The sequence below is a fragment of the Lytechinus pictus genome, chromosome 3 (genome assembly GCF_037042905.1).
Source record: "Lytechinus pictus isolate F3 Inbred chromosome 3, Lp3.0, whole genome shotgun sequence".
Lineage (NCBI taxonomy): Eukaryota > Metazoa > Echinodermata > Echinoidea > Temnopleuroida > Toxopneustidae > Lytechinus > Lytechinus pictus.
The window spans coordinates 12270912-12295102 of NC_087247.1; the positions used below are offsets into that span (position 1 = coordinate 12270912).

General features: G+C 33.4%; 1 protein-coding gene across 1 annotated transcript in view; it reads left to right on the forward strand.

The window, feature by feature from the left end:
- The first annotated feature begins 3552 nt into the window (after positions 1–3552).
- Positions 3553–24191, forward strand: part of LOC129257822 (voltage-dependent calcium channel subunit alpha-2/delta-1-like) — a 57601-nt gene continuing 36962 nt past the window's right edge. Inside the window, exons 1-13 of the mRNA XM_064097943.1 lie at positions 3553–3592; positions 4027–4090; positions 10640–10690; positions 11472–11571; positions 12416–12484; positions 12932–13024; positions 13611–13748; positions 14554–14635; positions 15386–15435; positions 15966–16049; positions 16859–16915; positions 18701–18727; positions 22377–22451. Coding sequence (XP_063954013.1) covers positions 3553–3592; positions 4027–4090; positions 10640–10690; positions 11472–11571; positions 12416–12484; positions 12932–13024; positions 13611–13748; positions 14554–14635; positions 15386–15435; positions 15966–16049; positions 16859–16915; positions 18701–18727; positions 22377–22451 — 930 coding nt within the window. The remainder of the gene's footprint in view (positions 3593–4026; positions 4091–10639; positions 10691–11471; positions 11572–12415; positions 12485–12931; positions 13025–13610; positions 13749–14553; positions 14636–15385; positions 15436–15965; positions 16050–16858; positions 16916–18700; positions 18728–22376; positions 22452–24191) is intronic.

Genomic DNA, 24191 nt, shown 5'->3' on the forward strand with positions numbered 1-24191 from the left:
TCAAAGCCTTCTAAAGTTTGTGAAAGGGACAATATTGTGAATCATACTCAAGTATCACATACATGTAACATTCCAATATTAGACAAGCGTAGTGGCCATTGATTTTTTTCAACCATTATTCTTTTAATATAAAGAAATTAAATTTTGATTTGTTAGGACCCACTTAGGTGTCGAGTACCCTCTTTCAGTAATGTTAATTGTTATTTTACTTTTAAAATGTACAGCTTGAGCACATAGTGATTAGATATATCACAAAGTTACAGACTATAAAGAGTGAGATAAATTTTCAGCTTATCCCATGCTTGATATTGTGATTTTACATGTATATAAATGATAAAGAAGTTCCATGCAAAATCGCAAAATTTATCCAACAGGGTTTTTTTGTGTCCTAGATCCCTATCATATCTGTTTGGGCCTAAGAATTCTGATAATCTAGCAATTTACCAAAAATATAATAATTTTTTAAAGTAAATACATGAAAAGACAAAATCACAAAATCTTACATTTGGAATGTCGGGAAGTTGTGAAAAGACGACCAGTATGTACTTAGCATTCCTTTTTGCAGCTGCTCCTATTCTAATTTTGTGAAGACTTAAATAGTGTTAAGATAGTGATAGGTTTTCATAATGCAAGGGTAAAGAATGCATCTGTTTTTACACCATGAGTTTAAGCAAGGGCTAGTTTCGTGCTAGATTATACTCATGCACATATATTTCAAACGAGCGATTTCACCTGGAGCAAATGTCTTATGATCTTATTCTTGAACCCCTTAATGGAACTTTTTTTGCATCTCTGGTGAGCATAACCTCATTTTCGCACCCTCTGAGCTAAATTTCCTCTGTCGCAGGAACTAATTTTCCAAAACCTTATAGGAAAACTCCCGGACATCAAGATGGTTTTGATATAAACAGAAAAATGAAAGGAAATTATTTGTGAAGGTTTGCCAAAAATTGATGAAAGAGTAACAGTTATTGATATTTAATAAGTTTTTAATATGTGATTTTATATTTGAGCAGTTTTTCCTCATATCACATGATATAGACTTATATCATAAAATACTATTTTCTCCAAAAAATTTAAATTATCTTAACTGTGCATTCAATATATCAGATTTTATACAAATTTCAATGAGAATGATATTGTATTCATTACAAATTTATTGAATTCATAATGTGGAGGAGCTGCTTGAACGTAATGTCAATCTATTACTGTATAATTCTTTGATGGATTTTTGTCAAACTGTTATCCTATCATTAAGTTGGTATTTCTTTTTAAAATTAAAACCACTTTGGTGTCATGAACTTCCCCTTTAACAAACTATCCGCTGATGGTTCTAAAAGCCTATGTGCATATTAAAAGCTAAATGCATGTGACCTCTCTGAGCCTTTGTGGCTTAAAAAAATGCTGATTACAAATACCTCGTATTTATCTGTCTTCTCTGAACAACTAAAGTATAACCTTCTTAGCATAATGATAATCTAACTCCGAGCTCCAGAGTTAATGATGAATAATGTATGCATGCTTTGATTCTGATATTTAAACATAACCTGAGTGTGTACTACTTTCGATGTAATATTTGCAGATATATAATAACTGTAAATAATGAAAGCTGCTTGAGTATTGCAAACTCATAATATGAAATGGGGCAAATGTATTAACTTTGCTGTATGACTATGTTTTCAAAGCAAATTTAGGATTACATATATTGTGACTTGTACAACGTATAAATACAGTTTTTGCAGGATTACCTGCTGTGATGTGATATGGGCCTGTTCTGGTTGACCCAATGGCTCGTATTCTTAAGTCGGGTTTAATTAAAACACTGGTATTAAGTTGGGGTTTAACTATGGAAAGCCAGTTGTTACATAAATCTCTAACAGTAGCGGTTCAATGTATCAGCTCATTTGACTCCCAAAACATTATTAACTGCCTGGGAAGGATAAGTATGACAGTTGTCTTCACCATTAAAGAATTAGTAAAGAGCACAGTAAACATGCGAAGCAACCACTGTAATCGAAATTTTGAAACATTTGGCTTCCCATAGTTTTAGCACAGAGTTAGACCATAAGTTAAACCTGACTTCAGAATACGGGCCAATGAGTCCGGAGATTGTAGATTATGAACTCCATTTATTGATTCATGGAGCACTGAAGAATCATGCAACATAAGGTGGTTTCAGACCGCCTCGAAGTTCGTCAGTTCCAGGTATTCTCTGATCGGGAAATTTACCCCGATCAGAAAATACCAGGTATTTTGGTAATGTGAAAGCAAACTACGCGTAATTTCCCCGAGAGAAAATACCTGCTAAATAGTAGGTACTTGGCGAAATTACGAGAACTTTCGCGGGGATTTTTCTAAGGTCGCAGGTATTTTGGCAATGTGAAAGCAATTTACGGGAACTTTTAGCCCAGCGTGTCGTTGGGCGCGGGCGCCGTGGGTGGCTGCTGGGCTAGTGGTTTTGAATCTCGCGCCTTGCCTGCTTATTAGACCATACTGCGCATGCTCCTAACTTCAGGAATTTATCCCGAAGGGTATGTTTCGGGGCGGTGTGAATGCAGGAATAATTAATGGGTATTTTTTAGCCTAAAAATGTTCTCGTAATTTAACGGGGATTCTTGTGATCGAGGCGGTTTGAAACCGCCTATTGTAGTACATATTGTAAGAACCACAGGTATCGAAGAGTAGAGTTGTTCATCTGTGTAAAACCGAAAGACTTGTCAAACAGAAGATTGAAGTGTACATCTATGACATACTTTATGTTGGGCCCACTCAGTATAACATTAGTGATCTTTGCTCTTAGATTTGTGTGTGATATTACATGCCTTTTGAAATGGAACAAACAATTAGGAGGGGATCCCTTCTTTAATTGTCCTGTATTAGGTTATTTTTTTATTGTGAGGGAACTGGTTTACAAGATAATTTTGCTTGGATCACTCACAATGCACTAATATTGTCATTTGAAAGTGTACTAACCATTAACACTAACATAACCATATTCAAACATATTGTTATGTACAATACTCAAGTTTTTAATCTAACATTTGCCTTTGATAATCATTTACATGCCATTTGCTTTTAATATCCATTCATGACATAGTCTTTCATGCAAAGCTCTTAATCACTTTGAAACTTTCATTTTGTATGTTATTCTTTGCGTATCTGCAGATATTTACAAATTCAGTTGTAATCAAGACTTTTTACAATTTGAATTTACTTTTGCAGATAGAAAATGAGTTCATTTTATGACTCGATTGCAAGAAATATTTATATTTTGATGGCATTGGTCATGATATATTTCATTTTGGTACTATTATAAAAAAGAAAACTTATCCATAAAAGAAGTTTAATGAATAATATTGATCAAAAAACAGAATGAATATAGGCCTGATATGAATGTTTGATTTACAAATGTGTACAGTTATGTTAAATAGGCCTGAAATTCACTGATTATCTCCAAGGAACAATCCTAGCAATCAGTGGAAATATTTCAAAAAAAATGTAAAATTTAAAACTATATTTGATCCTCTCATTAACTGAATTCTGAGATTTAACATGGATCTACCCGGAATCAAAGTTGTTCCAAGATACAGTGGTGTTTAAAATTGGATTAATTTAGGTTCTTACTCTTTATCATTCCAATGCTTTATTTTTATAATAGGCCAACACTCTAGGATAAACTAGTTTTGTGACTAGATAGTCGGCTGGATGCGACTAATGTGACAACATCTAATCTATTCGTAATATCACTATATTCTAGTCTGAAATGACTTTGTTCTATTCAAATGCAAATAGAAAATAGCAAAAATGACTGAAGAAATTGTTGCAAGAAGCTAATTTGTTTCTTGATTTTTCATCTATTCTAGTAAAATTATCTGGTTTGTTTTAAGAGAGTAAATTCATCCCCTACTAAAATCTGAACTCTGTTTTCTCTGTGACTAATTATCCCTTCATAGTTTGTACAGGTCTTCTTGTTCTTTTCTGTGGTTGACTAACACCCCTAGTCTCCTTCCCCATTCCATCTTTCAGCTAAAGAGTGGGTTTCTGCAGGGGAACCTGATAAAGACCAATATGATGTTCGGCGTAGGGGCTGGTAAGTGAGGCTATTAACAGGAAGCAATTGTGACTGCTGCTTCATAGATGTGATCAACATGCCTTGTATATGATTTGGCTTAAAAAATATTGTTTGAAAAATATGCTTTGCTTTTATTATTTTCATCTCAAAGCAAACGTGTGTTTCAAAGCATCTCTCTCTTGGTCATATATACGTTATAATATATTATTATAAACAATTAAACATCTATATTTTTTGTTTCTTGCTGTAGTAGGAACAATTCAATGTGCATTTATCTATGAGGCGCCGAATGTACCAATATTATATAGAACAATTATTTGTTATATAATCATTATTTATTAAATAATAACTATTATTTATATATAATTTACATTTTATTTGTAAATAACTACTATTATATAAAATATCATTTCTAATTATTTATATATAATTCCAAGTAATACTTCATTATTTGTAAATAATAATAGTTCGACATTCCATTATTTATAAATAATGATTATTTGTTTTTCATTATTTATAAATAATGATTATTTGTTTTTCATTATTTATAAATAATGATTATTTGTTTTTCATTATTTACAAATAATGATTATTTGTTTTTCATTATTTATAAATAATGATTATTTGTTTTTCATTATTTATAAATAATGATTATTTGTTTTTCATTATTTACAAATAATGATTATTTGTTTTTCATTATTTATAAATAATGATTATTTGTTTTTCATTATTTATAAATAATGATAATTGGTTTTTCATTATTTATAAATAATGATTATTTGTTTTTCATTATTTACAAATAATGATTATTTGTTTTTCATTATTTATAAATAATGATTATTTGTTTTTCATTATTTATAAATAATTTGTTGAGTTTTCCATTATTTATAAATAATGATTATTTGTTAAATAATGAAAACGTCTACTTCATTATTTATAAATAATTTTTTCGAGTGCACCATTATTCTCATTATTTATAAATAATCATTATTTAATGTTCGAGTTTTCCATTATTTATAAATAAAGATTATTTGTTAAATAATGAAATATCTACTTCATTATTTATAAATAATAATTTTGTTTCAATATCCCATTAATCATTATTTATAAACAATTTTTACAGTTTGCCATTATATACAAATAATCATTATTTATATACAAATAACCATTATTTATTAAATAATGCCATTATTTATTAAATAATGCCATTATTTATTAAATAATGCCATTATTTATTAAATAATGGAAAACTCGCTATAACATGCAAATGTGGGACCGCCCATGATATGAATATTCATGATGCGATTTCCTTTTTCGTGATTTTTCTTCACAAATTTTTGTCCATTTCCTCTTCATAATGACATTTCTTGAAGCAATTTTCTAGGGATATGGTCTGATTGTAATATTCTTCATTTTCTATATAACTTCGTCTTCGTAGAAATATCAAAAAGTGTAATTTTATACGATTTTTCCTACAGTTCACAATCCCCATAGGCGCGCGTGTACGGTAGGGACAACCGGTGAATCGACGGAGTGCTCTTCATCGAAATACTACGTTGGTTGGTCCCCCGAAGTGGCGGGCGGAATTTAGCCCGAATCCTCGATGGAAGTCGATCAAGTGCATATGAGCTGAGAGAGTGAAATATCAGTGTACTTGTACAGGCCCTTCTACTTTTTATAAATATTTCTTGTTGCTTTTTTTGTTAAGTTAATTTTTCCTGGTGTAGAGATAAGTTTCAGTTCTAATAATGCACTTCAAATACATTTTGGAGTGTCTGTTTGGGGCGTTTGGGGCGATTTCACCCTGGCCCCAAAATGCTCGCAACGACAATACGGGGGCATGATGACCCCTAAATTTTTAAAAACTTATTTTTCTATTGAAAATTATCACAAAATTCACCAAAAGTGTGCACGAAAGCCTTCGTATTTCACTTTTAAAACTCCAAAAAGTGCCCAAATGACAAGCTTGGTCGCTTCGCTGTGTCGCTTTCAACTTGAGAAAGTTTACGCGTCTGCTTCCCCCCCCCCCCTCCTCCGAAAGAAATTATGTATACGGCCATGCTCTAAAGAGCCTGGCACATTGATTTATGTATACTTCCATTTTCATTATTTTTATCTCATTATCAACATGGCCTTACGCAGAATTTTTTCCAGGGGGGCCGAGGCCGGAGCATAACGCGCGTAAACTTTCTCAAAAAAATCTTGAAAGCGAGACAGCCACGGGACCAAGCCCAAATGACAAGCTTGGTCGCTTCGCTGTCTCGCTTTCAACTTGAGAACGTTTACGCGCGTCTGCCCCCACCCCCCGAAAGAAATTCTGTGAACGGCCATGCTCAAAAGAGCATATGGCACATTGATTTATATGTACTTTTCATTTTCATTATTTTTATCACATTATCATCATGGCCTTACACAGAATTTTTACCGGGGGGGGGGGGGGGGGGAGCAGCTAGGACGCGCGTAAAGTTTCTCAAAAAAATCTTGAAAGCGAGACAGCGACGCGACCAAGCTCAAATGACAAGCTTGGTCGCTTCGCTTTTTCAAGATTTTTATGAGAAAGTTTACGCGCGTCCTGCTCCCCCCACCCCCCCCCCCGGAAAAAATTCTGCGTAAGGCCATGATGATAATGAGATAAAAATAATGAAAATGAAGTATACATAAATCAATGTGCCAGGCTCTTTAGAGCATGGCCGTATACATAATTTCTTTCGGAGGAGGGGGGGGGGGGGAAGCAGACGCGTAAACTTTCTCAAGTTGAAAGCGACACAGCGAAGCGACCAAGCTTGTCATTTGGGCACTTTTTGGAGTTTTAAAAGTGAAATACGAAGGCTTTCGTGCACACTTTTGGTGAATTTTGTGATAATTTTCAATAGAAAAATAAGTTTTTAAAAATTTAGGGGTCATCATGCCCCCGTATTGTCGTTGCGAGCATTTTGGGGCCAGGGTGAAATCGCCCCAAACGCCTCAAACAGACACTCCAAAATGTATTTGAAGTGCATTATTAGAACTGAAACTTATCTCTACACCAGGAAAAATTAACTTAACAAAAAAAGCAACAAGAAATATTTATAAAAAGTAGAAGGGCCTGTACAAGTACACTGATATTTCACTCTCTCAGCTCATATGCACTTGATCGACTTCCATCGAGGATTCGGGCTAAATTCCGCCCGCCACTTCCGGGGACCAACCAACGTAGTATTTCGATGAAGAGCACTCCGTCGATTCACCGGTTGTCCCTACCGTACACGCGCGCCTATGGGGATTGTGAACTGTAGGAAAAATCGTATAAAATTACACTTTTTGATATTTCTACGAAGACGAAGTTATATAGAAAATGAAGAATATTACAATCAGACCATATCCCTAGAAAATTGCTTCAAGAAATGTCATTATGAAGAGGAAATGGACAAAAATTTGTGAAGAAAAATCACGAAAAAGGAAATCGCATCATGAATATTCATATCATGGGCGGTCCCACATTTGCATGTTATAGCGAGTTTTCCATTATTTAATAAATAATGGCATTATTTAATAAATAATGGCATTATTTAATAAATAATGGTTATTTGTATATAAATAATGATTATTTGTATATAATGGCAAACTGTAAAAATTGTTTATAAATAATGATTAATGGGATATTGAAACAAAATTATTATTTATAAATAATGAAGTAGATATTTCATTATTTAACAAATAATCTTTATTTATAAATAATGGAAAACTCGAACATTAAATAATGATTATTTATAAATAATGAGAATAATGGTGCACTCGAAAAAATTATTTATAAATAATGAAGTAGACGTTTTCATTATTTAACAAATAATCATTATTTATAAATAATGGAAAACTCAACAAATTATTTATAAATAATGAAAAACAAATAATCATTATTTATAAATAATGAAAAACTCAACAAATTATTTATAAATAATGAAAAACAAATAATCATTATTTATAAATAATGAAAAACAAATAATCATTATTTGTAAATAATGAAAAACAAATAATCATTATTTATAAATAATGAAAAACCAATTATCATTATTTATAAATAATGAAAAACAAATAATCATTATTTATAAATAATGAAAAACAAATAATCATTATTTGTAAATAATGAAAAACAAATAATCATTATTTATAAATAATGAAAAACAAATAATCATTATTTATAAATAATGAAAAACAAATAATCATTATTTGTAAATAATGAAAAACAAATAATCATTATTTATAAATAATGAAAAACAAATAATCATTATTTATAAATAATGAAAAACAAATAATCATTATTTATAAATAATGGAATGTCGAACTATTATTATTTACAAATAATGAAGTATTACTTGGAATTATATATAAATAATTAGAAATGATATTTTATATAATAGTAGTTATTTACAAATAAAATGTAAATTATATATAAATAATAGTTATTATTTAATAAATAATGATTATATAACAAATAATTGTTCTATATAATATTGGTACATTCGGCGCCTCATATTTATCAGCATAATCCAATAAACTCCAAGAAGTCCAAGTACCATTAAACTTCTTTCAATTTAAACATTTATTTTCTTGATGAAAGATGGTCTTTTTCTAGTAAAAATATTTCATTAAAAAATTGTCAAAAGCTCTTGAAACGAATGAAATTAAGAACAAACTAGCCTTATTGTTTAACAATAATAGCTAGCAGTCTATAAATGTCATTTTCTGAAATCAATGATTATAACAACCAATATTATCACTTATTTCCATGTTATGTGCTTTAGACGTATGTCAAGTAAATAAAAATATCACAAATCTCATGTTCATGCTTAAACTACAGTGCAGTATTTTATGTAACATTATTCGTTCGGATGCAGTCCTTGCAGGTTTTATTGATAAGTTGCATATATATATATTTCATTGTTTTATTTCCTTCTGTACTAAGTTGCACTAAGGATTATTTCATGTTTTCCCCTTTAAATTACTATATCCTCTCAATATATTCATATACAGTTCGTGATATTGAATAACTAATTCTATGTATACTTTAAAACTAAATTAGCACTTATAATTGCATGTATCTTTTTAATATAGATGTATTCCTGTAGTTGAATGTTTATAAGACTGTTTTCACTGCACTTATTTACACAATATTTATTTCCCTTTTAAAAAGCAATCCTTTAATCATTTTTTTTTCATCTAACAAGCTCAGTATATTTTATATCAGTGTGGAACTGAATGTGATGCTCATTAATCATAATTATGTATTGCACTCCATAATTTTATATCTTTTAGTTTTGTATAATTTTAGCCAGGGAGAGTGAAGATTAATCAATGTTTAATAAAATTTGATAATGAAATAATAAAAGTGAAGGTGGTAGAGTGTCCATATTCCAACCAGAGCAATGTCTTTATTAGGAGACTTCATGGTACACTAGGTATCTTTCATGGGCATAAGTTTGGTCTTCAGAAGGAGCGCCTGCATGACCGCCTTGCTGTATGCCGTGCAGAGTGCTAGGTGCGGATCCAGCCGGATTAGACAATTTCCGATTTAGGGGCCATATTTTTATTGCACAAAATTAGTTGGCCTCTCAAAACTAATGGCCCGATTTCACCAAGGTGGTTTTGAAAACCATCGGTTGAACACATGTTATTTGCAAATTTTCTGCAGCTTAAATAGTGCTTCAATTGTCCAATGCTGATGTGTGCTCGTGTCACAGTACACCAAATTGATGCCTGTTGCCATGGTTGAGAATGCTATTTTATTTATGAGTCCACCGTTTTGAGCAGTGGACTCATTAATGCAAAACAGTGGACTCAACCATGAATAAAATAGCGTGGATAACCACGGCGACATACAGGCATCAATTTGGCGCACTGGAACAAAAGCGTGCATCACTATTGGTCATTTGTTGAGATACACTGTCAATTCAGTGTAAATTATACAGGAAATCTACATACAGTAAACCATGGGCTCAATCAATGGTTTTCAAAACCACCTTTATCAATTAAGGCTGTTGTGTCTATTCCGGCTGGATTAGCGCAGGCTGGAGTGCATTGGATGGTCCCATTCAGGACCAAATATATGCCAATGGAAGATACATAGTGTACTATGAAGCCTTTACATTAATTCATTCTCTACCATCAGAAGCTATTTCATTTATTAATTAACTATGCTGGTAGGTCAAAAAAAAATCAGTAGAAATATCTAAATCATGCTATGTGAGACCTTGTAAGAAATATAAGATCTTTGCAATGTTCAGAAAAATTAGAAGTTTTTTAATTCATCTAATGAAAGCCAAGTATTTTAATATTACTCACTCTTTTTCATGCTTGAATTCAAAGAAATATGCAAAAAAATGGTAGAAAATAATGCAGAAGCAAAAATGATAAGCAATTTAAAGACAAAACAAGCGATCAAATTTTTATTAATGTTATTTTTCATAAAGAAAATGAACTTAAAACATAGATCTTGGTTTTCAACTTCGCTTTTTGTTGTGATTGAACTGAAATGAAATTGATATTCTTTAATGTGAAGAATGACTTTGAAATTGTGAATCTCTTTTCTAGGTACATCCAGGCGACAAGCTCTCCAAAGGATGTCATGATCCTTATTGACTCGTGAGTTTATTGCAAAATATTTTTTTTGTCATAGGAATTGATTGTGCTATTATGGAAGAGTAGTGTCTAAAGGCCATCCATAAAAACAAAACCAATACCTCACATATGCTCTACGGCGGCCGTACGGTGACCGTTTTATTCATTTTTTTCATTTTTATTCAAATCTCCTATATGTAGCTATAATTACAATAAATGTTAAAACAACTTTTTTTGACTTGCAGTATGGCCGCCATAGAACAAATGTGACTGAGGTATTATTGTATGACTAGTTACATTTTCTTTAGCCAATGATGGGAGCACACTACCTATGGTATGGTTCTGGTCAAATCTCAACTTAATTTGCATTCGATATAAAACTTTGCGCTCCAAAATGCGAACTAGGAATTTGATCTCTGGTGATGATAAATCATGATTGGATTTTCAAGTTTAGCCAATAGGAACGGGAACTATCAAGAATCTGACTCGAACATGAGAAAGGGTCACCATCAGTTGTCAACAAAACTTGAGGAAATGTTTTGAAACTTTTGTGTATTTCTGAGATTAGAACAGTCATTTGATGATGGGATTCAAGATTTCAGTTACGGTGATAATATATATTTTGGGTCATCTGACTGGAATGGAAGCGAAATACCACCAGGAGCTGGACATAGAGGAACAGAAGATACCTCATCTAGAACTGAACCTTATGTACATGCATGGATGTATATGATTCACACATGTATGTATGTTCACAAAATTGCTACTGTTTCCATAACTTTCTTCTTTCTAAACTTCTTAATAGGAGCGGAAGCACATTTGGAATGACTCTGAAGATCATCAAGGTCTCTGTTTCAAAGGCACTGGACACCCTTGGAAATGATGACTTTGTCAACGTAGCATGGGTAAGTGATATACCTAGGTTTCTCCTACATGTATAACAACATTTGACTAGGCAATAAATCTGTTAGGGAAAGTTGTTAGCACTGACAAGTTTTCATTGTTTGATAATTGATAGTAACCATAGTAACAACCCGCAACTGGTGCTTCTCAGCCTATCAAAAACTATGGAACAGCCATGATTGATAGTAACACTGCTTTATCTTTTGTGTTGTGCATCATAGATATTGGACAGATAGTGTCATAAGGGACCAGATGTAGAAAAGATAAATCAGATAAACAACAAGATGCAATTCTCGTTTGTGATTTAATTTGAAATCATGTTGATTGCAACCTTTTCTGCAGAGGATACCTGGGGCTGTTTCATAAAGAGTTACACCTATGGTGACTTTGCCATACCATGGTTACAGGACTCAATAGCCATTCAGAATCAAGGTTTTCATGGTAGTTACAATAATGACCTATTTACCATCATGGTCGTATGCAGAAAATTTTCCCTGGGGGGGGGGGCCAAGACGTGTAATAATTTATGAAGAAATGCAAAAGAGAGAGACCAAAGGTTCTCATGGGGGTGCTTTTGCATTTTCAAAAGTGAAATTAAAGGATTTTGTGCACACTTTTGGTGAATGTTATGATTATTTTCAGTAAAGAAATGTAGGTTTTCAAAATTTCTGGGGGCAACTGCCCCCTTCCCCCCCAGCTATGTATGGCCATATTTACCATGGTTGTTAGTCTTCATGAAGTGGGTTTCAGGTCATATATGAAATCCTAGAGTCTGAATCGAACTGTCTGATGATCAGAGCAGAATTGCAAAAGTTGATATGAATTTTCCAATTTTTCTGATTCCAGTTTAGTAAAGATGTCCAGAATGTAAGCTGCTTCAATACCTTTGTTCAAGCTAACCTTAGGAACAAGAAGGTAAGACCCTCCTTTAGCATCATTATTGTACACAGATATACTTGATATATTTGAAGATATAAAGATTATTGTGAGCAGCATATAATTGAAAAAAAAATCATCACTGCCAGTTTGGAATTTTCATCCTTTGATGATTCTCATGTCATTCCATTTGTAAAAAAATATGTTTATACTTAGAAAGCAAGCTTGTTCTTACCTTGATGAATTTAAACAATTGAAGTTTCTAGATTATATACATTTAAAAAATCTTGAATGCTCTGGTTTTATATTGATGGCTTTTTAAAAAGGTGAATTTGAAAAAAAAGTAAAATTAACTTTAAAATTAATGAATTTGTGGATATCTGAAAAAAGTGTTGTTTATATTATTGTATTAGTGTGTTGTGTTCTTGATTTATTCCGAAGAAGAATTGCGATGAATTTTGAAATAACTTGAATCAAATTTCACAGGAATTGAACAACAAAGTACAGACTGAAGTTAGAGCAGGTGGGATTGCTGATTTTGCAAATGCTCTGAACTACGCTTTTAATGAATTTGAAAAGGTGAGTGTCTGTATTGAAAAACATTCTGAAATGATAAACTTCAATCACTGAACATGTCGTTAACCCCCCCCCCCCCCATTCCGAAGAAAAAGTAAGAAGCTGCTGAAACTTCAGGTTATAATAAAAAGGCACATTAAACACATGTTGTGAGTTTTTAGTTTATTGCACAGGAAAAGTATTTTTGAACAGGGAAACTTGTTGAACTTTTCCTCGATATTGATACCAAAACAATTCTGTGGCCCACTTTTTTCCCTTCATGATATTTACTGTTTTTTAAACCCTGAATGCCAAACCCGACTTTTGCTGTAAATCCCCTTTAATTGGTTTTGTCTGCAAATAAACTTGCATAAGTTGCCCTTCTAGAAGTCTTATATTCTCCCAAGTTGAAGCAATTTTTTTTAGACCAGATTGTGCAAACATGTATTATATATATATACGTCTTATAGATTAAATTTCTCCTTAAAGAAATATCTGAAATCGCAAATGATTTAACTTAGTCAAAGTTACATGTATATAGCATACAGGTCTCAGTGAGACACAACCTCTTGTGAGAGACCTATGACCTTTGACATTCTTTGTTTTACAGTTCAACAGGACAGAGAGGCTCGGTGGTGAGGGAAATAATCAGGGCGCAGACTGTATCAGAGTGATCATGATCTTTACTGATGGTGGAACGTCCTCTGAGGAGGCCATATTTGAGGCTCGAAACAGAAATCCATTCAAGGTAGGGGGAGAGAACGGAGGGAGGGGGAGGAGGAGGGAGGGATTGGAATGGAGGAAGTAGTGGGGAAGGAGGAGGAGGGACGGAGGGGGATGGATTAAGTATTGGGGGAGGGGGAGGGAGGGGGATGGAGGGTGGCGGAGGAAATCATGGGGAGGGGGAGGAGGTATAGGGGGAAGGGAATAGAGGAAGGAGGATGACGGGAGTCGGGTGGGAGATGAGGTAGTGGGGGAAGGTGGAGGGGGAAGGGGGTTGGAGGAAGTAGTGGGAGAGGGGTAGGTGGGAGAGGGGGGAGAAAGACGGAGGAAGTATTGGGAAGAGGGAGGGAAGAAGTAGTGGGGAGGAGGAGGTAGAGGAGGAATGGGGGGGTGGGAGAGGGACAGGAAAAGTAGTTGGGGAGGGAGGGGGTGGAGGAGGGAGAGTTGGCAACATGCATTTTTCTTGTCAACTACGCCTGTTGCCCTTGGTTAAGGTCCTAGTTTGTTTTTACAGCATGGCTAAATTTGACCCCACTTTTGATCAATCATTATTTGGCAAATTATTCATGGGGACAATATATCTCATGGTTTCAAAGCTTGCAATATTCTAAAACCAAATGATCCCAATAACCTAATATCATGCACCCATATTTGCCATTTCCCACCCAAGTGTATAGAAAATATTGGTAGAAACAAAATGTTTGAAAAGATTATGTAGTCTTGTTGATCAAGGTTGTAGATAATGGAGATGGCCTTATGCACTTTTAAATGGATCTGAAAATAATATGAATATCTTTATCTGTGAAAATTTTTACTTTGTATTTTTGTAGGCTCGAGTTTTTGTGTACAAAGTGGGTGCTGATTCTATGGTGTCTTCCGATGGTATCAGAGACATGGCCTGTACAAACAAAGGTAATTTCTTATCTAATTCATTAATTTAATTAGTTTTGTTTATTTCAAAATGGTTTTATTCCTGATACTGTTTCTATTAATATGTGGGTCCCATTTCATAAAGACTTGTTATAATAACAAATGCACAATTTCTATAACAAATTTACTATCAGCCAATCAGATTAAATGCTTTCAGTAGCTTTAAACTGTTATTGTGAATTTGTTATTGTAACAAGTTTTATGAAACGATCCCAGCACTGTACATAATTAGGATTCACCCACAGCAAATAATGAATGATTAGAAGTCTAGCCAGCCTGGAAATTATTTCAGCACGAATGGGCATAGCCATTCATAAAACATCCACAGTCATTAATTATTATTGTGTTTAAGATGAAGTTTTTTATGATATGATAGGGTTTTTATAAGTTTGATCTGGATGTGTGTGATTTTTTTTCGGACAAGGAAATAGTCACATATGTGCATGAGAATGGGCTACATGTACATCCATATATACAGAGGTTGCTTTTTCTTTGATATTTTTTGTAACCTTATGTAATATTCTTCTTTTTATTGGTATAATTGATGAATTGTTTTACTGTCTCATTGTAGTAACTTTCTTGTTATAGGGTGCAATAGTGCAGTCAATTCTTTAGTTGTAAAGAACAAAGAAAACTGCACAAATTATTATGTGATTAATATAAGTATTCTTTATGATGATGATGATGATGAAAGATGGAATTCATCTTTTTCACATGAATATTTCTTTCCAGGTTACTTCAGCACAATCCAGTCATTTGGAGCTGTGAGACTCACTACTTTGGTACGCACTGTTGGCTAATTTCTCCTTGGTGTTAATTATGGCCCTTAATTAATCCTTTGATAAAAAGAGTATTATTTGTGTAAAATGAAAGAAAAATTAGAGCGTTCTGTGAAAGTTTGAAGGAAATCTGACCCCAAATGATTAAAGAAAAATGGTTGTTTCAAACTGAGATTACTATTGACATTGGTAGTGTGGTAAACACTTCTTATGTACCTTACTAGCAGGAATTATGTGTTTTTCTCCTGTGTACATTAATATAAAAATATAATGTAGAGAGGGTTATATGTGTAAAAGATGACATTTTAATCATTTTGTGTAGTAAAACAAATAGAGGAGTAATCCTCACTCAACATCCAGTTTGAATTCCCCATAGGTATAATGATTACAACTTTACATAACTCTGAAAAATATTCATATATTTCTAGTTGTTTGACTGGTTTTGCTGAAATATTCACCTATCTGCTTTTTTTCAAATGATATTGCCATTTCGAATGAATTTCTATTCCTATTTTAATATTTTTTAAATATAGGATTATGTGCCAGTGGTCAGCAGGCCGATGGTCCTAAGTGGTCACAAGAACTTCCAGTGGTCAGATATATACTTGGATGCCCTGGTAAGTCTTTGGGTGTAATTGTAGAAGTGGAGGTAGCAGGTGGGTTGGTGGAAGAAAAAAAAGTAGAAGTTGGTAATGATGGCTGTAGTAGTAGTAGGAGTAGCAGTATTAAAATGTGGTGGTAGTAGTAGTAGTAGTAGTAGTAGTAGGAGTAGCAGTATTAAAATGTGGTGGTAGTAGTAGTAGTAGTAGTAGTAGTAGGAGTAGCAGTATTAAAATGTGGTGGTAGTAGTAGTAGTAGTAGTAGTAGGGTTAATTTCTATTTCTTTTACCCTCATACTATTACTTCCACTGCAACAACTTTTATTTCATCTACCACTACTTCTTCTGCTGTGGTAGATGAGATAAAAGTTGTTGCGGTGGTGATAGTAGTAGGAGGGTAGGAGATATAGAAATAAACAGAGGAGAGGGGGGTCATAGCCACTTTGCTGGTCCCCATTGTTCTGGCTATTGTAGAATATGAGAATTAGAAGAGAAAAAGGCGGCTTGGGTTTCCTGCTAAAAACATGCATTGGAGGGGGAACTAAGAGATAGATGGAGAGGCAGAGAAAGAAGAAAATACAAGACATGGTTATTATATATATGAAGTTTTAGCATAAAATGAACTGAAGTACTGTGTATTTTACCAATTACTAATAATTTTGTTGGAACTGTGATTTAAGTTTTTGGAATGTTTACATGTTTCATGTCAGCCATGCCATCATATCATTTTAAAAGCAGAAAACTTGTAGGTATATGTATGTATATAACAATTGTCCCAAAATGTTTATTTGTGCCATGTTTTACAAAAAAATACACTCTTTTTGTAGGGTCTTGGAATGATGACTACATTGACCTTACCTGTTTACAACACATCAACTTATACTGTAAGTAGTTTTTATTTCAGTGGTTACTCCCTGGCTTAGCTTATTTCAATCTTGTAAATCTTTCTATTACCATTTATGCTATGAAGATGAGTATTGCAATTGAAAGGTCTTTTCATATTTTCTTATGACTGTATTGAAAGTTGATGTGGTAAATGAGAACACTTCATTGTGTTGGTGCAAGAATGCCCCTAACACCACACTTTCGCATATCGCATGGGCACAAAAATGCACTGAGCAGCATGCATTAGTGCATTGCAACTATGCGGTGTGCAAGAATGTTTTGCAAAAGGGCGTTCTTGCACCGACACAACAACTTACTTTACCTTTCCATCGAGTAAATGGCACGAGTGTTATCTTCATCTGATGAACAACAAATCAATCTAGAGGCTGAGTTGAAAGTGAGATGAGTATTGCTTTCCGATATTATATATATTTCACCCCAGATAATTTATTTTGCATTAATGAAGAATATATACGCACCAAACAAGCTGGAAGTCCCCCTTGATCTTAGATGATTATTTTAAAGAATAGAAATTTCAGAGGATCACATTGATGATGCTTGGCATAACTAAAGCCATCAATAAACAGCAATTATTTATTGATTTTCATTTTATTTTTATTTTGCGACCTCAAATGCTCTCCATAGGTCATGTATTATAAAGTCCACAATTTGCAATTGTCAGAAAAAATTGAACACGATTTTACCTGTTCATTCAGTATGTACTCAGATGCAATCAGATGCTTATATGAAAATATGTATTTGATAATCAAGAACCACTAAAAAAATACACGTTTAAGAATTTAGAACAAATTGCTTATGGAGGAGTTGCTTGAATGTGATGTTACCGGATTAAAACTACTGGTATGAAAATTATTAATATTCATCCTTGTTTGGGTTTTAGCCAAACCTTTGTGACTTTGTTTCTTTTACCTTTTTTTCCTGTTTAAAAGTTAATATTGGAATGGACTTCGTCTTGGAAGCCTGAATTCACAATATCATTCAACCTCAGGAACTTCTTTATTGCAATGCCCTTTCAAGAAATCTCAGAATGAAATTATGGTCAACATTCATAAGAATGGTTTTGAATGGATTGTTGATACATGGATTGTGCATGTTTAATACATTGATTAATGACGTGCATACTGTACATTGAGAAAAGGTCAATGGATGAATATGTACATTTTTCATAGGGTGTTGAAATTTATGCTCATTGCCATGGGTTGAATATAGGCCTAATACTCTTTACAGACTTAAATCAAAAGATAAAGAGTTCATTAATGCTAAAATGTTTTAAAAAATAAAATTTTATGCCCATTCATTTTGTCTCTCAGTATTAATCATGAACAGAAAACAGTGCACTTAGAAATGCTTGTATTGAGCATCCTATTAATTTTTTGTATTATAGTTATTATTACTAACAATCATGAATTTAGTGCCCTGTGAGCACAGTTTGTATATATTCACAATTTTTTTGTTTCAATATGCTTGCAGTCTGCATAAACCTGATGCAAGATCACCTTTGTGAATTCTGGATTGTTTATTTTACACATCCACATAAGAAATGTTCACTTTTTTTCCATTTATGTAATTTTGTGTACATACTACATGTTATAAAGCACTTTTTACTCTTGGTTTATAGAGGGTTAAGCAGTACCGCTTTATACTTGTGGTTTACACATTTCACTGAATTCCAGCGGAATTGTTTATTGTGTATAACAGAGTTATGACGGCTCTGACATCGCATTAATATCAAGTGCCTTTTTTGTTTGACTTCTTCATCAAAGGATCCTGGATCTAATGAAACTCGAAAGGTAGTATTATCATGCCAAAACATTTATAAAAGACTTCCTTTGATCCCCGTTGCCCTCCTCCTACCTTTTATTATGTATACCTCAAACCAGAGCATGTTCATCTTCATCGATAAAACATTGCTTTGCCTTTTTCATTAGCATTCATGTATAATCAGTTCCAGTGTATATTTTTTTTCTTCACTTTGCTTCCGATTTGGTTATATCTTTTGCTGAGGATTTGGGGGTTTTAACAGGGGCATGAAGTCAACTTTAGTTTATTTCTGTTAAAAAATCATCGTGCATGCCATGTGAATTCATTTTCAAGTGCTCTGTTTAATAGTGGTATTTTTCTTTGGATTTTTAGAGAGGTAATTTGAGATGGAAAATTTGTCCTTTGTTATGATGACAATATTGAACTTCAAATGATTCAAGCTATTCTAGATTATTGAGCTAATATGTTAAACACTAGGCCCATCCAGATTGTTTATTTCAGTTTATTGCTGAATTAAGTTTATAATTGTTATTTTTGTGACCTTTTTGTGCCTTAATCATGCTTTTCCAATGGAGCTTTTTCCAAATCAATGGTATCACTTCAATCTGTTGCACATTCACTAGAAAATTGTCTATAGCACTCATTCAAATCATCATATAGTGCTAGTTGACTGTCTACCAATATCATTTGCACAATTACATTTGACGTGAAAATTTTAATTTTTATCATTATCCTTGTTGAAGCCTTGTGGAAGTATGAAGAATCATTTATTTAGTTAATCAATTTCAGCTCAGAATTCTGTATAAAGCTGTGTTTTTTATGTAAGGGTAGTGACAGGTTTGCCATTGATCAGCATGAGAAAGAGTCATTTTTTATTTTATGATCTGGGGGCCGTAACACAAAGCTTGGCAATCATTTTAGAACATGTTTTTACAATTGATTGCATTGACTACAATGTACGATCAATTGTGGAAATCAAGTGTACGATTAATCGCTAAAATTTGTGTTAAGGAGCCCAGTACAAGTACCAACTGAATAACTATTTGCTTTGATCTGGTTCTCCATATGATATTTCCAGGACCTGTATTCCATCCAAGATACCCTGCCAACCAATCCTGTATTCACTATTACTTTTCTATTAAAAAAAGAATAATTATTATTATTATTATTCTTTTTTTGGGGGGGGGTTTATTGACGCTGTTTTACTTCGATATGTCCATTTATGGGTGGCGGAGCAGAGGACACCCCCCCCAACACAAAAGAAAAATCCTCTGCTCCGCCGCCCATGCCTATGTCACTCTTTCTAACATGATCTCCACAGTTCAATGGGATTTCATTTGGTATTTAATGAAGTCACTTTTTATGCCATTAAGACTTCCCAGATATCCTCCCCTCTAGTCCTGTATTTATTCAATTTCTTTTTATTGTATTGATATTCCCCCCCCCATGAGTACTCTGTCTAACACGATTTCCACATTTCACTGGGATTTGGTTTTGTACTTGATAAAGTCATTTTAAATTTATGTTGTTTAATAAAACCTCCCAGATACCCTCCTCTCCAGTCCTGTATTTATTCATATATTTTTTTGTTAGCACTCATTTCTTCCCTTGAGAACTCTCTCTAAACAGGAGAGCCACAGTCCAATGGGATTTGATTTGGTATTTAATAAAGTTACTTTTTATGCCATTTAAACTTTTTTTTTGTTTTTGACCTGTATCCATTATTCAAATTTAATATCTTGTCTTGAAATTCCTTTACCCCCTCAACCCAAACCCCATCATATTTTGCTGTTAATCATCCCATTTTTATGGTCAACTTTGAGCATATTCAACCCCATCCCCTTTGAAAATATTAATTCACTCATGTATTTCTTACAATCCCTGTATTCATTGTTATCTCATACCTTTGATATCTTTATCCATATCGAGTTTGAACCCTTATCCTTCTCCTAATGGTGGGACTAGTAAACGGAGAGAATATTTTTTTCTATAGATGTAAATGTAACTTTGAGTATACGTTTATTTAAAACTTTGTACTCAGAATGCATTATATGTAGGTTAGACTATTTTGCTTTGGATAATTTGCATTGATTATTTTCTTTTGAACGGATTTGCCTTGGTTTCACCATTTTATTTCTCTCTTGGTTTACATCTCCTACACAATTACATTCAGAGGCTGTTTTAATAATCAAATAATTAAAAAGATATACAGTAATAATGCAATTTTTCATCAAGAGGGAGAATAAGCAAGTGTACTTCACTGGCGTACAGATGGGGGGGGGGGGGGCAAAATTTTCACGCCAAACAAAGGAGGATAAGTAAGAAAGGAAGGGAAAACAGTGAAATAGGATATCGTTTTCTGAAATGTTATGTCAAAATGTATCACAAAATTTGTTTTTTTTTATTTAAAAAAAAAAAAATTTTGTTAAAAGAAATTAATTTTGTCCCATATAGACCTACCATGTCTTGCCCCCTCAAGATTTCTTTGGCCATTCTTGGTCACGTGTATGACCAAAAATATGACAAATATTGATTTTAATTAGTTATAAAAATCTAAAAATTGTAGAGATTTAGTAATGTTTAGACAGCTATTATTTGGAAATAGTTATTGCTGTCACCAATATGCAGGTTCAAGGTCAGAGGTCAAAAGAAGCAGGTCACGTGTGTGACTTCACACAGAAGCATGATTTTGAAAGTTTGAAAGTTTAATTTCATTTTGAAATTCCTGTTAATTTCAAAATGAAATGAAACTTTCGAAATCATCATAATTAGTTATAAATCTCTAAAATTTATAAGTCATTATTTCGGTCACATGCATGACCGAGAATGGCCCTTTATGGCTCATTACACTACTGGTGCACTTGTAGTTGTGGCATTATGTACATAATAAATCAAGAGATCTGGTCAACATGAGGAGGACTGCATGATTTATTAACACCAACTTAAACCCATTGGACAAGATTTGAGTATTATTATGTCTCCTAGTGACCACATTCTTGGTTATCTTTGGCCTGGGGCTTTGTGTCAAAATCTGATATTGTCTTGATGAATTAACTTAAAATAGTAACAAAATCTTTAATCCAGGAATAAAAGTCGTAGTGGTTCTCCTAGACTATGGAGAGCAAAATAATTGGGTCTAAAAAAATGGGTGGTGTTGACACCTTTGTAACCATTCTCTTCTCAAATGCAATGAATTAAGGATGATATCCATTTTTGAATAGTTTTTCTTTCTGTTTTCTTTTTCTGATTTATAACAATCTGAGGCAATATTTTTGTCGGAAATAGTACCAAGAGATTATGATGAAAATGTAAGGCAAATGTAAAATGTAATTCCACCCAAACTAAAATAGAGTACTGGTAATTCTTGAAACAAAAACTGGTCATAAGCAAAAGAAAAAAAATGTGGCAGATTTGTTCTTACACTTGCTGAATAACTTTTTTGAAAACTGCAAAGTGATTCATCAAGTTACATAGGAGTGAGTACACAGGAGTCTGGAACACTCAGACTAACTAATTTGCTTCCAAAGCTATTGTGGGAACTTAATTTTTGTGTTATATTTGAATGAGAGATGTGTTAACTAACTTTTGTCATTATGGAAGGTATGTCAATGCTTTACATTTATGTTTTATTTAAAGAAATTGTGTATTTTGTTTCTATTCCATGCTTGTCAAAACCAGAGTCAGCAGTTGCTTGGTGTTGTGGGGACTGATATCACTACCAAGAACATGGCCGATACAGTTCCTATGAACAAGGTATTTATCTCCTTTATCTTTCATGTGCAAAGCCTACAGTTAGTTTAAGTTGATAAATCATCAAAATTTTAAACTTGTGTAACATAAAACAGAATGTCAAGACAGTGATCGTGGTTGAGTGAAACTTGCCAGATTAATTGTTGCTATATTTGTTGCTCTTCAGTTGGTATTGTTACTATTTCACGAAGCAAAGAAATATATCTTTTGGGGATCATTTAGGGTCTTCTTTGGAATGATTTATATGAAATCCCTATTGGCCAAAATTACATCATTACACTTGAAGCGAAGGGAATATTTCTTGAAGTTCAAGGAATCATGTTTGGTGTCTGTCTTCAGTCTCTTATATCACAGAAAAGGATGATAACAATAAAAAGATTTTATGTTGTGCACATCACAAAAAGCAAGTATGTCTCTATGTGCCACGGGCGTAGATTCGAGCAGTGTACCTGTTGTTCAGGGGGAATGATCTATTGTTTCACCCCCCTGAATAGCGTGACGTCACGGCTCTATGCCAATGCTGTGTGTTTCAGAACATAGAGAAAAGAAAGAGTCATGTCACTGAGTTCACTTTGTTTAATTGAGGTACATTTTGAAATAAGTAAGTTTTAAGAACTGTTTTGAATTTGTCTAATGTGTCAGTTGTTTTAAGTGAATTTGGAAAAGCTATGCCATTTAATCTGGGGCAGCACAAGCAAATGAATGTTTGCAATATGTTTTTGTCTCACCTGCATAGCAGAGTGAGACTATAGGCGCCGCTTTTCCGACGGCGACGGCGGCGGCGGCGGCGTCAACACCAAATCTTAACCTGAGGTTAAGTTTTTGAAATGACAGCATAACTTAGAAAGTATATGGACCTAGTTCATGAAACTTGGCCATAAGGTTAATCAAGTATTACTGAACATCCTGCCTGAGTTTCATGTCACATGACCAAGGTCAAAGGTCATTTAGGGTCAATGAACTTAGACCATGTTGGGGGAATCAACATCAAAATCTTAACCTAAGGTTAAGTTTTTGAAATGTCATCATAACTTAGAAAATATATGGACCTAGTTCATGAAACTTATACATAAGGTTAATCAAGTATCACTGAACATCCTGCATGAGTTTCACGTCACATGACCAAGGTCAAAGGTCATTTAGGGTCAATGAACTTTGGCCGAATTGGGGGTATCTGTTGAATTACCATCATAACTTTGAAAGTTTATGGATCTGATTCATGAAACTTGGACATAATAGTAATCAAGTATTACTGAACATCCTGTGCAAGTTTCAGGTCACATGATCAAGGTCAAAGGTCATTTAGGGTCAATGAACTTTGGCCAAATTGGGGTATTTGTTGAATTACAGCCATAAATTTGAAAGTGTGTTGGTCTAGTTCATAAAACTTGGACATAATAGTAATCAAGTATCACTGAACATCCTGTGCGAGTTTCAGGTCACATGATCAAGGTCAAAGGTCATGTAAGGTCAAAGAACTTTGGCCACGTTGGGGGTATTTGTTGAATTGCCATCATATCTCTATAAGTGTATTGGTCTAGTTCATAAAACGTGGAAATAAGAGTAACCAAGTATCACTGAACATCTTGTGCGAGTTATAGTAGTTTTCAAAATCAGCACTGCTGCTATATTGAATCGCGTGATGCAGGTGAGACGGCCAGAGGCATTCCACTTGTTGTAAAGATAGAATGAATGATTAAAGGATTCATTCTGAACTTAACATGGTGAGATGATTGCTGATTT